This window comes from Eucyclogobius newberryi, unplaced genomic scaffold (genome assembly GCF_026437365.1).
Source record: "Eucyclogobius newberryi isolate DKJ021-1_F unplaced genomic scaffold, fEucNew1.0.hap1 SCAF_20, whole genome shotgun sequence".
NCBI lineage: Eukaryota > Metazoa > Chordata > Actinopteri > Gobiiformes > Gobiidae > Eucyclogobius > Eucyclogobius newberryi.
This window is the reverse complement of record NW_027315835.1, coordinates 18,694,409-18,707,100: the sequence shown is the minus strand read 5'-3', so window position 1 is coordinate 18,707,100 and position 12,692 is coordinate 18,694,409. Positions and strand designations below refer to the sequence as shown.

At 38.4% G+C, this 12,692-nt stretch overlaps 1 protein-coding gene across 3 annotated transcripts in view; it reads right to left on the bottom strand.

The window, feature by feature from the left end:
* rhbdl1 (rhomboid, veinlet-like 1 (Drosophila)) overlaps window positions 1-12,692 on the bottom strand; it is a 43,485-nt gene that overhangs the window by 16,674 nt on the left and 14,119 nt on the right. For all 3 annotated transcript variants that reach the window (XM_072456899.1, XM_072456900.1, XM_072456898.1), the window contains 3 exons: window positions 6,380-6,604; window positions 5,612-5,760; window positions 5,285-5,397 (listed from right to left, as the gene is read on the bottom strand). In XM_072456899.1, coding sequence (XP_072313000.1) covers window positions 5,285-5,397; window positions 5,612-5,760; window positions 6,380-6,604 — 487 coding nt within the window. The remainder of the gene's footprint in view (window positions 1-5,284; window positions 5,398-5,611; window positions 5,761-6,379; window positions 6,605-12,692) is intronic.

Sequence of the window (12,692 nt, the reverse complement as noted above, 5' to 3'; positions counted from 1 at the left end):
CTGTTAAGAAACATTGTAATTTGGCTGTGCCCTTTTTATCGGTGTTAATTTTGCCAAGAAATGTGTCTTAGTCTATAGGCAAAAAACCTTTTTTGTGTTAATCAAGATTTAACTAATTCGTTTAAGCTTAAGTCTAATTTAGTCGACTTAACCCATCCAGATAATTTTAATTTTAATTTCAACTATGATAAATTGTATTGCCTGTGCAGATGTGTCCTTGTTGATTTCATGCTCTAGTTTGGCAATAGTAATACCATCTCCATAGTGTAGAAGGGACATCCTAAAAACCTTTAAAGTCTGCATGCTGGGTATTGAACTTGAATCAAAATGAAAATATACAAAAAAGGTTCTTCACAGCCTGAGGTAAGACCATCACATCTGGTGCAAAATAAAACATGCATAGCTCTAAATGCTGTAAGGATCCTTTTTTGGTTGTATTATTTTTTACGGCAGAACAGTGTACTGACAAAAATAAATAAATATATATATATATATATGTATAATAATTAACAAACATTTAATAATAATGAATCATAATTACGAACAAATTATCATCTCAAAATATCTTCAAAATGTATAACATGATTATTATTTTTCTAATTTAATCCACAACAATTGCATAATTTGCTGATTGCAAATACAATGTGAGATTTAGTAAATGTTGTATATATCAATTATTAGCGCTGTATATTACATTAGGAGGGAACGATGTGGGTAGTGTTTTTAAGGAACATGTAAACGCTAACTCTGCCTGGCAAGCAATAAGCAATATACGCCGTTATATGTAAATTATACTGTGGCTAAAATAATGTGGAATATCCAGGGAATCAAAAAGTAAAGGTGTTTTCTCCATTCATAAAGTTATTTACAGCTCAACTAAATATTAGCAAAGTGTTGACAAAAGCAGTGCTGGCTGTAAACATTCGGTGAAAACACATATTTACTCTGAATATGCCCCATGCCTCCGTATAAACAGTGCCTGTTATGTAACAGAGAGCCGGCTTGGTAATGTACAGACCTGCAGTCATTAGGAAACCCAATAGGCCTTTATTAGCCAGAGCGCAGAAACAATCGTCAGGCTAAATTAGGACTGACAATCTTTCCCTATATAGCCACGGCCCACAGCTGACACCAGGCTTCGCACCAGAACTAAATTCATCAGTCGCTCACAGATTAAAGACTTGCACGTAGGCTGGCAACGCTACATAATGACACCATCAACCAGTCGGCAGCAATGAGGTTATACAGACATGCTGCCATTTATCACATTTGCATTACAAATCCCCTCCGGGAGGCTTCGAGACACCCCTCCTCCACCCCCACGCCGCTCTTCTCTTGACTCAGGGCGCCAATAAATATGGAGTAGAAGCGCGCCGCTACTACTCTTCACAGTTTAGTCACCAACAGCCGAGCGCGCTGCTTAAATATCCTGATGCATAATTTACAGCAGTGCTCCACAGGCAGCGTTCACAGGAGGCCGTTCACAGGCAGCTAATGTGCTCACAAGGGCCAGTACTACGAGATTGAGAGCGCCATTCAGACAGGTTAGAGCAGGGTACTCTCAACTGAATCACACAATACAAATGAGGACCTTTTTCAATAGTGGCTGATGCATTTGGAGAGATTTCAAACGTCTTTCATTAAAAAAAAATAGTGTTGTAGAGGTTAAAGGTGCACTATATGTAACTTTTCTGAAAGGAGGTCCGCCACATGCAAGTCTCCATGGAGATGTTATTGCTTTACTTGAATTATTTCACAGTATGCGTCTAGAAGTACCGTAGATAAAAAGCAATATTCAGCTTTTTTGGGGGGTCACAAACTACAGGTCTGAAATAAATAATATGTGTAGTCTTACAAATCAGTATTACAATATAAAATGAGAGTATAGTATAATAAATAAGTATGACCAAATATATTGTAATAATAACTTTTTTCTGAATAGTACGTAGTGAGGGGAACTGTAGTTAAATATATATTCGGATATAAAATGAATAAGACATATGTTACCCAGACAATTCCATTGTGTTTTAAGTACTTATGCCAATTTATTGAGGAAGTTGAAGTTTACAGTACCAATAATCCCTTTCTTTCTTTCTTTCTTTCTTTCTTTCTTTCTTTCTTTCTTTCTTTCATTGTTGAATCTCATATTTGGGACAGACAGTTGTAGTTGTTGTGAAGAAATACAATATTGACACAGGAAGGTTTGAGCTGATTTGAACATAAAGAGAATATGACAGACTGGTGCCTGCTTTTATGAAAGGCTCTCTGGATGAGGAAAGAGTCAGTCTTCCCGAAGTGTGTGTCTGACGAGCACAGATGTCCCAGGGTTCCTACATCTACAAAGGAAGCTGATTTCGGCAACTTCAAACAAGCCCGACCAACTGGGGGATGGAGAACTTGAAAACACACAAACAGGTGCAACAAAGCCGGTGCTGTTTGGGCGAAATGTTGGAGCGTATTTCCAATTGTCTTTCAAAATGAGGTGACAAGATTGCTTTATTGTATTACCACAACGGGATGTATATCTCCCACCCTGGCGGTATACAAGCTGCGAAATCACATTCCACAGTCTCAGTCCTTAAAAGCACTCACTGAGCTGCAGCGCCAACGTAACTCCCGAGCTACATCCGTGCCCGAGCTGATCGCACCATCCGACATGACTGCGGTTATGAGCAAAGTCAGACACACCATGAATATAAACATGAGACTACCATCGGCGCCAAAGCAGCAAATGGAAAGGAAGGAAAACCCTGCAGAATTTCCCCGAGCTGTGAATCTAAAGCACTGGGCAAATTCCCGCATCCACAAGCTATCATACATTTATCAAGACTGAAGGGATGTGGCGGCTCGGTATAAAAGCAGCTTTGCTCAAAAATCACGGCAATGAAAGGAGGGCCGGGGGAGAGAAGACTGTCATGTATGTGCGAGATATCTGACAGGCAAATTATGAGGTGTTTTAGTTGTGCGACATGAATAATGGTGATTGATAAGATCGTGTGAGACTGTATGTTCTTAAGCTTAAAGAGAAACAATTATGGTCAACTTGAAGGTTCATTTTCTTGTGGAGACTCTGCCACCTGCTTGTCTAAACGGAGATGTTATGGCTTTGCCTGGAATGTTCCACAGTATGGCTTTATTCAATTACAGGCAGGTTTTTTGGGCTGAAATGAGTGGGATCACCTCTACAGATTGGACAGGTAACATTAGCCTGGTAAGGCCATCTTGTCTCCATGGAGATAGAAGCGTTTAATGCCATTCTGTGGAACATTTCAGAGCAAAGCAATGACCATGGAAAGACCAAGCAAGTGGTGCACCTTTAGAATTAAGTAGGGCTGCAACAATGAAGCAACTAATAATGACTAGTTGACTATAAAAATATGTAATTTTGGTCATTTCTTTCTGACTATACAGACTCTAAAACACATAAGAAATAATGTTAAAAAATAAAGTTGTTTTTCATTAATAATAGACTTTATTTGTACACATTCTCTATTTATACAACTCAGTCACCATATTTCAACCTTTATTGTATTATTTTGTATGTATCTTTAAATTCTCAATGTTGTGTGTCAACTAATACAAAAAAAATTAAATAATAATGACTAACTACAAAAATAATCATTGGTTGCAGCTCTACCCTAAAATCTAATGTTCTAGTGAGACCAAAAAGCTGTGATAAAAGTATTTAACCATCTTTCAAGACCTTCCCCTGTTTATCTATGTAACTATTTAAAAATCTGTTAAATAAGTAGTAGATTTTTACCACAAATCAATCAAAGATACCAAATTCCCCAAGCTGTGTTCAAAGTCTCTGATGTCTCACTTTTCTCTGCATGTGCTCCCTTCTCAGAGCAACAATAAGCCTTGACCCGCTTCTGCTGCTCTGAGGCTAGTCCAACATAAAGCGTTACCATCTTCTCCCCGTTTCCTCTCCAGCGTTTGTGACTCAGGCTGAAGCTTAAATTTGCAAACTGCTTCTCAAACAGCACTTAGGCTAATTCCTCAGAGACGAGCTCCGCATTACTCTCTCACCTTCTTCTGCTAAGTCCTGCGCTCGCTCCTCTACCGCTGTCATTGCCGCTAAAATAAATCAAAGCTACAATAATTCATGAGCAATAACCACGACAGGGAAGAGGGTTAAACTTTGAAGGTCTGTAAAGGATGTTCAAGCCTACGTAGGACATTGACATAGGTTATTACTGCTCATGCTCAAAAGATTTTTTTTTTATGTTGCTGGAGTTGTTAATATAGTTTGAACATTATATTTGCCCAACAATAGCAGAGATTTTTAAGGATCAGACAATGAACCAAACTCCACAAAGCTGCTGCCCTATATCAGAGATTTTGATGAGGACCTTTTTCAGTAATTGAATTTAAATGGTGAGTAAATTAATCATAAATAAATCATTATTATCAGAAATAATAGTAATTACAGAAAAGATTATTTCAAACATTTATCTGCCTGCCTGATACAAATTATGCAATATTTTCTGTAATTAAATGTTTTTAGGTTCGTTTAATCATTATGAATAAAGTGCTTCAAGCTATATATTTACTTTTGAAAGGAATATTGTAGGAAAAGTACACACTTCTTCAGGTCTGTCATTTCTTTCTCTTTAAACAAATTGTAATCAAACTCTAATTAAATATACTTTAATTGACTAACTCATAAAATTAAATAAAACACACCCATTAACAAATCCAACTGCACTTAGATCCAGCCTCCAATTACAAGCCTGGATTTTAAATTCCCATCTCCTCTGTGGCTCAGAGGAGAATGAGAGTTAATGAGGTTTCTGATCAACAAAGACTTGTTCAGAGCTGTGGCTTGACCTCTGGGCACCATGAGTCAGTCCACTTTGCTCACATCAGCGACACTGCATTTATCAAAGCACCGGGTACAAGAGCCGGATCAAGTTTATCAAAAAACATCAAATAGGTCAATCACTATCAGATAGAAATGGAAGTTTGCACAAAATGTGTCCTCTGGGGTGTTTGCGGTGAGTAGGTCTAAAGGCCAGATGTGATAAATTACTGTAGTAGTGAAAGTGAAAAGACAAAGAATGCATATTCCACAACAATAGATGTTCAAGCAGCAATAGAACCTTCTAGGTCACATTACAGTTGACAATGCAAAAAGCTAGAACCAACTATCAAAGCTGCGTGATGCTCTTTAGAGGGGAAAAAGGCCTTTTGACATGTGCCTTCAACTTTCCCATCTACGAAACGTTTACTCTACATATGAATAAATAATAAATGTTTATTTCTAAAAGGGAAACCCTACCCGCAAGCACTCCAGCCATGTAGAGCAGGCTTATCCTTAAGATGCCATGGACCATCTCCAACGGGACGCCGATCATCAGCTGCAGTAAAGCATTAAAGCCCAGCTGCTCCAAACTAAAAATAAAATGGACACATTAATAAAATATTTTTGTCAAAATTTGTATCAAACTTGTTTTGTTTACTAAGCTGAAATATTTAACTCAAAGTTGTATTTTAGATAGAATTTAAAAATCTTAACTTCAAAAATGACTTTTAAAATGTTTGTATTGTTGTAATGTGAGCATTGGACTGTTATTATGAATAAGAAAAGGTAGTTAACAAACCATACCCAACATGCATGAACATATAGCTGAAGAATCGCCACACTTGGGCGCGGTGGCCAGGATGGTACACCAGGGGACTCTTCATGAAGTCCGGCTGGTAGGTCTGCAGCACCCATTTGTTTAACATGATGCCATAGCACATGAACACAATAATCTGAAACACAGTCGAAGTCATAACAGTTATTAGAGAAAAAAAAGAAGAAAAAAAACACCACAGCGAAGTTGTATATAAGACCACTTCTTCCATTTCTGTATTGTGCTGATTATGAAATAATGAAACCCCCCGCCACATCTGGTTCTACTCCATTAACTTCCCTTCATACAATAATGAATAACTCTGGTTTTGAATTTAAATGAACATGAATCATTATTATAATGATCATAACCCTATTGTTACTGCTGACTGTTCAGTACCATTTGGACGCATAAGAAGAGCACTAGGCTGTTTTGTTTCCTTTTTTCAACTGTGATGGGGCCAATCAGGTTTTGCCTAGAGTGGATTGCTGCTTAATCTAAAGCTATTCACAAGTAACTGGGCAAGTGTCTATTTGACCAGCTTTCATGTATTAACCTAATTACAAAAACTGAAAAAATAAAAACTTAACAATATGCACTGATTTTCATGATAGTTTGTGCAAGCATCTTTTCTGAAAATATACTAGTCATCGAAAATGCATAGGACTTTGTGCTAATGTCCAGGCTTTTTAATTAAATGGGAATTTAACATGCTAACAACATTCTGATGTCAAGCCACAGGGATGAAAAGTCTGTACCTGCACAATGGTGACCACAGCAATGAAGACGGGCGGGGGACACAGGCGGTTCTGGTGGAAGTACCAGCGCCTGTCGGTCTCACAGGGCAGGATCTCGTAGGCCACATATCGGACAAAGCGCTTGTACAGGCCCAGCCCCGTCTCGTCCAGCAAGATCTCCCTCTGCAGTGTGCGCCGCCCATTGGCGATGGCTCGTCGGAAACTACTCGAGCGCTTACTGCTCATCTGTGGAAGATACGAGCAAATTTGTCAATTTAATACTTAGATTACATGTTTGTGACTTGAGTAGAAAAACACGTTTCACAAGGCAAACATGTCAGATCATATCATAAAGAGAAAAAAATAAAATAAAATAATTCAAAAGTGTAAAATGAACCAGGAGGTATAGGTTTATGCATGTCTGATAAAGTTGGGGAAATAGCTGTTTTAAGACAAGGAATGGTGTTCTGGAGTCTCCCCTGACAGATCTGGACCAATCACTGAGATCCCAACCAACCTGGCAGGGCCAAAATCGTGAAAACATATGTCCTTGAGGTAGTTCTATTGGACATAGATCAGTCGATTGTGGGGGGCCAGTGCGAGTCAATGATGCCAAAAATTTAATCCTCCAGGAACTACCTGCATACTCACTCTACAAGGTAGAGCAACCAGAAAGAACCCAGGACCCACTACAGGGGACAGTCAAAGTGCCCCTGTTTGAAACCTGACGTTGTCTGTGGTAGACCATTATAAATGGTCGGCAAATTGCATGTTAATGAACATACATGAAATATTTTCTGTAAACATGCCAAATTGTAGCCATGGGTTGATTTCCATCCGTTGTCCCGCATTCACACTCACAATAAACTCTCATTCATACACCAACATTATATTGTACATGATTTTAGTGGTAGGAGATACCAGAGTACCCGCAGGAAACCTACACAGACATGGAGAGAACATGCAAACTCAATGTCGCCCCTATTACACAGTATGTTAGAACTGTGCATGACATTTGGGTCAATGTGCCCAATGGACCAAACCTATGTTATCAGCTGCTTATAGCAGCTTGCCAAGCAGTAGCTGTTTGTTTGTGCAAGCACACTCTGTGCTTGTCTAGGATCCAGAATACATTTACAGAGAGATATCATTCTGGATTTTCCAAGCAAACTCTTTGGCTCAATCACTAAACACATACTGTACGCATATCACAAATCCCATCTTTTTTAATTTGTTTGATTACATGAAATGGCACAATTTAACGTTTTGAACTTTTTTGAACACTGATATTTCATCTACTTGATGAGTAGATGAAATATCAGATTTTTAATCTGTGGGAAAGCCACCAGTGTAACTCGGTGCATCACAGAAAGGAGAGATGTGTTTATTCAGTCTCACTTTCATCATGAAATCTTGAGGGACTGTGTGGCACACACTTATCTGCTGTTCCTTACACTTTGCACTTGGTTCATTGTCACCTTTGATAAAACATGCTTCCAGGATGCCTTTTTGTCTACCTACTTCCTTTATTTGGATCAAAAATAACAACACCTTGCCTTAAACAAAATAATTTAGACTTTGTTTTATGCAATATCTTATGTGTAAAGCTGAATACTGAACATGAAAATATATATATATGTATATATTGAAAACAACTTCTCTAGAGCAAAGTTTACACTCAGCTAGCCCCATGGCAGCAAATCCATTTTTAATGCCAAACTGTGTGTAAACAAGTCACTTTCTGGTCAAAGATGTGAATATTTATGACAAACATAAAACTTTTATTAACACTGTGCTTTATCATCTGAGCTGAAGTTGAGTGTACAGAACTTTTTCCAATGAAGGGACATTATACTGTAAAAAAGAGCTGGGGTTCCATTCCGAGTATTACTGAGTGTTATCAGTGATTCCAGGTTTGCTTCATGAACAGGCCAGTAAAACATGTTTTTGGTACATGCTTCAGGTTAAAACCTCATAATGCCACCATTTTTCACAGCTGAGGCATAGAACTGTCAGGCTATGACCACAGTGGAGAAAATTCAAATATACCGGTACTCAACTTCTTCTGTGCTCATTTTAAATACAGATGCCGTAAACTATTGAGTTGTATAGTCAAATGCTTCGTCAGCCTTGAAACTAGTAGGTGTTATGAAGAATTGAACCTCCTGAGAATTAATTCCAGGAAAAATGGCCAGGTGGGGAGGCGAGTGGGCTGCAGCTGGTCACAAGTAATGTTATAATTTTAAAAGCAAAGCAACAAGTAAATGCAGTAAAAGGGTTTCATAATGACAATGGATGCTTCCTGGGAACAATACTTGAAGCCAAACAACATTTGTAAGAGCTACATGCTTCTACTAAAGTGCACCATTCATTAAAAGGGACCCCGCTGGTGTAGGATCATTATATCAAACTACTAAGTGATGTGAAATCTGCTATGGGCCAACATCTAATGAGCTTAAAATACTATAAATGGCCCAGGAAATATTGCCAATACTTGCTGAAAGAGAGATAGAAAGAAAAAGCGAAAGAGAGTTTAAAAAAAAGAGAGAAAAGATAGTGAGGGAGAGAAAGGGGGAGAGAGAGGGATTAATGCTTTGCTAGACTGTTTGACCGTAAAATCAGCATTAAACTTACAACAACTATACAACTATTTTTAATGTTGAAAATGCCTTGAAAACACTCCTAGCCTAGTGGCATCATATGGTTGCTTCCATAAACAAGTTTAATGCCATACTGTGGAAGATTCTAGGCAAAGCATTGAGATCTCCATGAAGACAAGCAAGTGCCTCGGGGACCCTCCAAATGAAAAGTTACATAGTGCACCTTTAAACTGCTACACATGGATATAGACATCAAATCCAAAATGGGTCTCAGTTGGTAAACATAATTCCTCGTAGTTTCACAATATTTTATAATAAATGGCCAATTACTTGCTTGTGGGGCTACAAACCAATATATAACATTAACACAAATACAATATTCTGTTTTTATGCATTACATATACTTTTAAAAGACACAGATACTTGTTTTAGAAGTTTGCAGAGAAGCCCATGTCTACTCAGGGCCAAAAGGATCCTGGTGTTTGCAGCGTGAGGAGGAGTGGGCCTGTCGACCGGTGATAACCAGAACGATGTCCGAGTCAAGCTGTTGGCTGGCTGCTCTCCCGCTGATGCAAGGATGTGTATTTAGTATGGAAATCAGGCCAGCAAAATTAAATTATGCTATAGCGGAGACCCAGAGCAAAAGGAAGAGGAGTGGGACTTTAGTATGAGGAGAAGGGAAATTGGGCAAAATGAGATATAGAGTTTCTGGGGGCCCAGCAATGGGCCGTTAAGGTAAGAAGAGCCAGCTCTAATTTCAGAATATAACATGGATACACAGAAGAAGTGGAAAGGAGCTAAAGAGCAAGTATTAAAGTCACTTCCATTTGGGGTTTGCTTGAAAAAAGATAAATTATGTTTAAAAAGAAAGATTGTATCCAGCAGCTTACAGTCATAGCTATGGGTCCACATAAGCCCACAATACAAGAAAACCTTTCTTTGTTCATTTCATACAGGAAAATATTACAACAAATCAAGCCGGACTCCTCTTGTCAGTGTGTACAAGAGTAGCTTTTGATACAAAACAATATTTCAGCCTTTTTTTGGACGAGCATGAGGGCCTCAAATAGAGGGGGACCCATTCTCTATCTAGTGTTGATGTAGAAAATGGATTTCTGGACCCACCCAGGAAGTCAACATTAGATTTTAAATCCTCTAAAATCAGGCAACAGGTTCCAGCACGTTGTTTGACACTGACAGGGATAATACAGCGTGATTTTGTTTTTGCTGTAGTTTTACTTTGTGGTTGTGAAGTACATTCACTTCAACAGTGAGGACTATTGCTGAATATTTACCTTTTCTCACACTAACTTCAGCTCATGTTTCATACTACATCTGTAATATAAAACTTGATGTTACCATAATTGTGATTATCTTTCATTCACATTGACGAATTTCCCTTAGCCTAGAATATTTGTTCAGTTTCAGTAATCAAACTTTCTGAATTAATAATTAGATATAGAATAAACATAACACAACGTCTTATTATATTGTGACCTATAGAATCACAATTATTGAACAACGCCTCTTTTATACTCAATACTGCCGTGTGTAGACCAATTCAGCGCAGGTTCACGTGGGTTCATGCAATAACTTTCTAATTACCTGAAAACCACATCGCAACACCAGCTGAAAAACAGTTCATCGAGTCAGACCTCATTCATATTTTTAAAAAATCTTGAAATAAAATAAAATTAGAATTGATCTGTTGTGTAGAGTTATTAAAATGCAAAAGTAAAGAGACTCTGAAGGTCGTTTTAGATTGCTAGTTTTTAAAATTGAACAAAACATTCCCTTATTTTCGAAAAGTTATTTGTCCTGTATTCTACCTTGAATTATCTTGTTCCCTCTGCTGCTTTGTAATTCTACATTGGAAATAAAACATGTGAAAAGCGCTATAGACCATTGCAGCAGATTTAGTAACCCAGGTAACTGGGTTACTAAATATGACCTATAATCTGTATGATTCAGTTCAAAAAACGGCATCCTTTGGAGAGTGGGGAGTAAAAATAAAAAACTAAACTAAAGTGGTTGCATGAGTGAGCACACCCTTAAACTAATAATTTGTTCAAGCACCTTTTGATTTAATTACAGCACTCAGTCTTTTTTATAGGAGTCTATCAGCATGGCACATCTAGACATAGCAATATTTGTCCACTCTATTTGTCCATTCTTTGCAGAAATGCTCCAGATCTGTCGGCTTGCGAGGGCATCTCCTGTGCACAGCCCTCTTCAGATCAGCCCACAGATTGGATTTAGGTCCGGGGTCTGGCTGGGCCATTCAAAACTTTAATCTTCTTCTGGTGAAGCCATTCTTTTGTCGATTTGGATGTATGTTTTGGGTCATTGTCGTGCTGAACGATGAAGCTCTTCTTCCAGCTTTCTAGCATACTTCACTGTGGCATGGTGTTCTTTTGGTTAGTTTGGTTTGGTTGGCTACCCTAGAAGCCCAGACATATGAAAACTACGGGAGATTGTATGTACCACACAGCCAGTACTTGTCTCGTCTTTTTTGGAGGGACCGTCCAGTTCTTGGTAATGTCACTGATTCACTGTGTTCCGTGGTGTATCTAAAGCCTTGGAAATTATTTTGTACCCTTCCCCTGACTGACACCTTTTCACAATGTGATCCCTCTGATGCTTTGGAAGCTCTCTGCGGACCATGGCTTTGGCTATAAGATGTGACTGAGAAAATGTCAGGAAAAGCCCACTAGAACAGCTGAACTTTACTGGGAGTTCATCAGAGGCAATTTAAAGAATGATAGATGTGTACTGACTCCTATTTAACATGAGTTTGAATGCGATAGTTTGATTCTGAACACAACCACATATAAGAGGGTGTGGACTCTTATGCAACCTCATTACATTAGTTTGTTTTAATTTTTACTTCCCCCTCTCCAAAGGATACATTTTTATTCAACTGAATCCTATAGATTATAGGTCACATCAAATGTGGACAAAGTTCTGAAATGATTTTGTTCTCATTTTTTTTACATTACAAAACCTGACATTTTAACAGACGTGTGTAGACTTTTTATATCCACTGTAGTATAAAGATGACAGCTGATGACAGCTGCCTCTCTTTCTCAGAGTCCTTTATACGTTATACGAGCCCTTCTCAATTGTCCTTGCTGGATTAATTAGCCCCAAAACATGGTCAATAACTTGAGACTCAGTACTCATTAGTGATAAAAACTCACTAAGTATTGCACACTGCAGAAACATAAATTACACTGTATTTGGCTAGTGTAAAAAAATGCTAGAATAAATACCTTGTTTCAGCAAAATTAGATCATTGTGAGCACCACCAGAGTTAGGTTTAGTTTTTGAGGCTCACCCCCGATTTTCCTCGCACATACACTCAAAGCTGAATCTAAATCTCTGCAGATCTCAGCATCCCGTCCACTGATACTACACTGACCCAGATACCACTCTTTTTCTTTCTCAAATCCTTTTAAAATGAGCCCAGCTTTCCTGTTTTTTTCTTCCCCTGGTACGGTTCGTGGCTGTGGTGCTCCTTCATGCTTTAATCATGGCAGCGGCTAAAAAACTTCACTCCAGGACACTTAGAGCAAAGTGCATCGCTCTGTGCCATCTACGAGAGCTCTGACAAATGTTTGGTGTGGGATGTGATGTTGTTGGTGGCATCTGTTCCCCTGGAGACTGATGCACTGTTAGCACTTTGTAGACTAAAAATATTTACCACTGTATCAGCTCTGGCAATCACAGAAGTG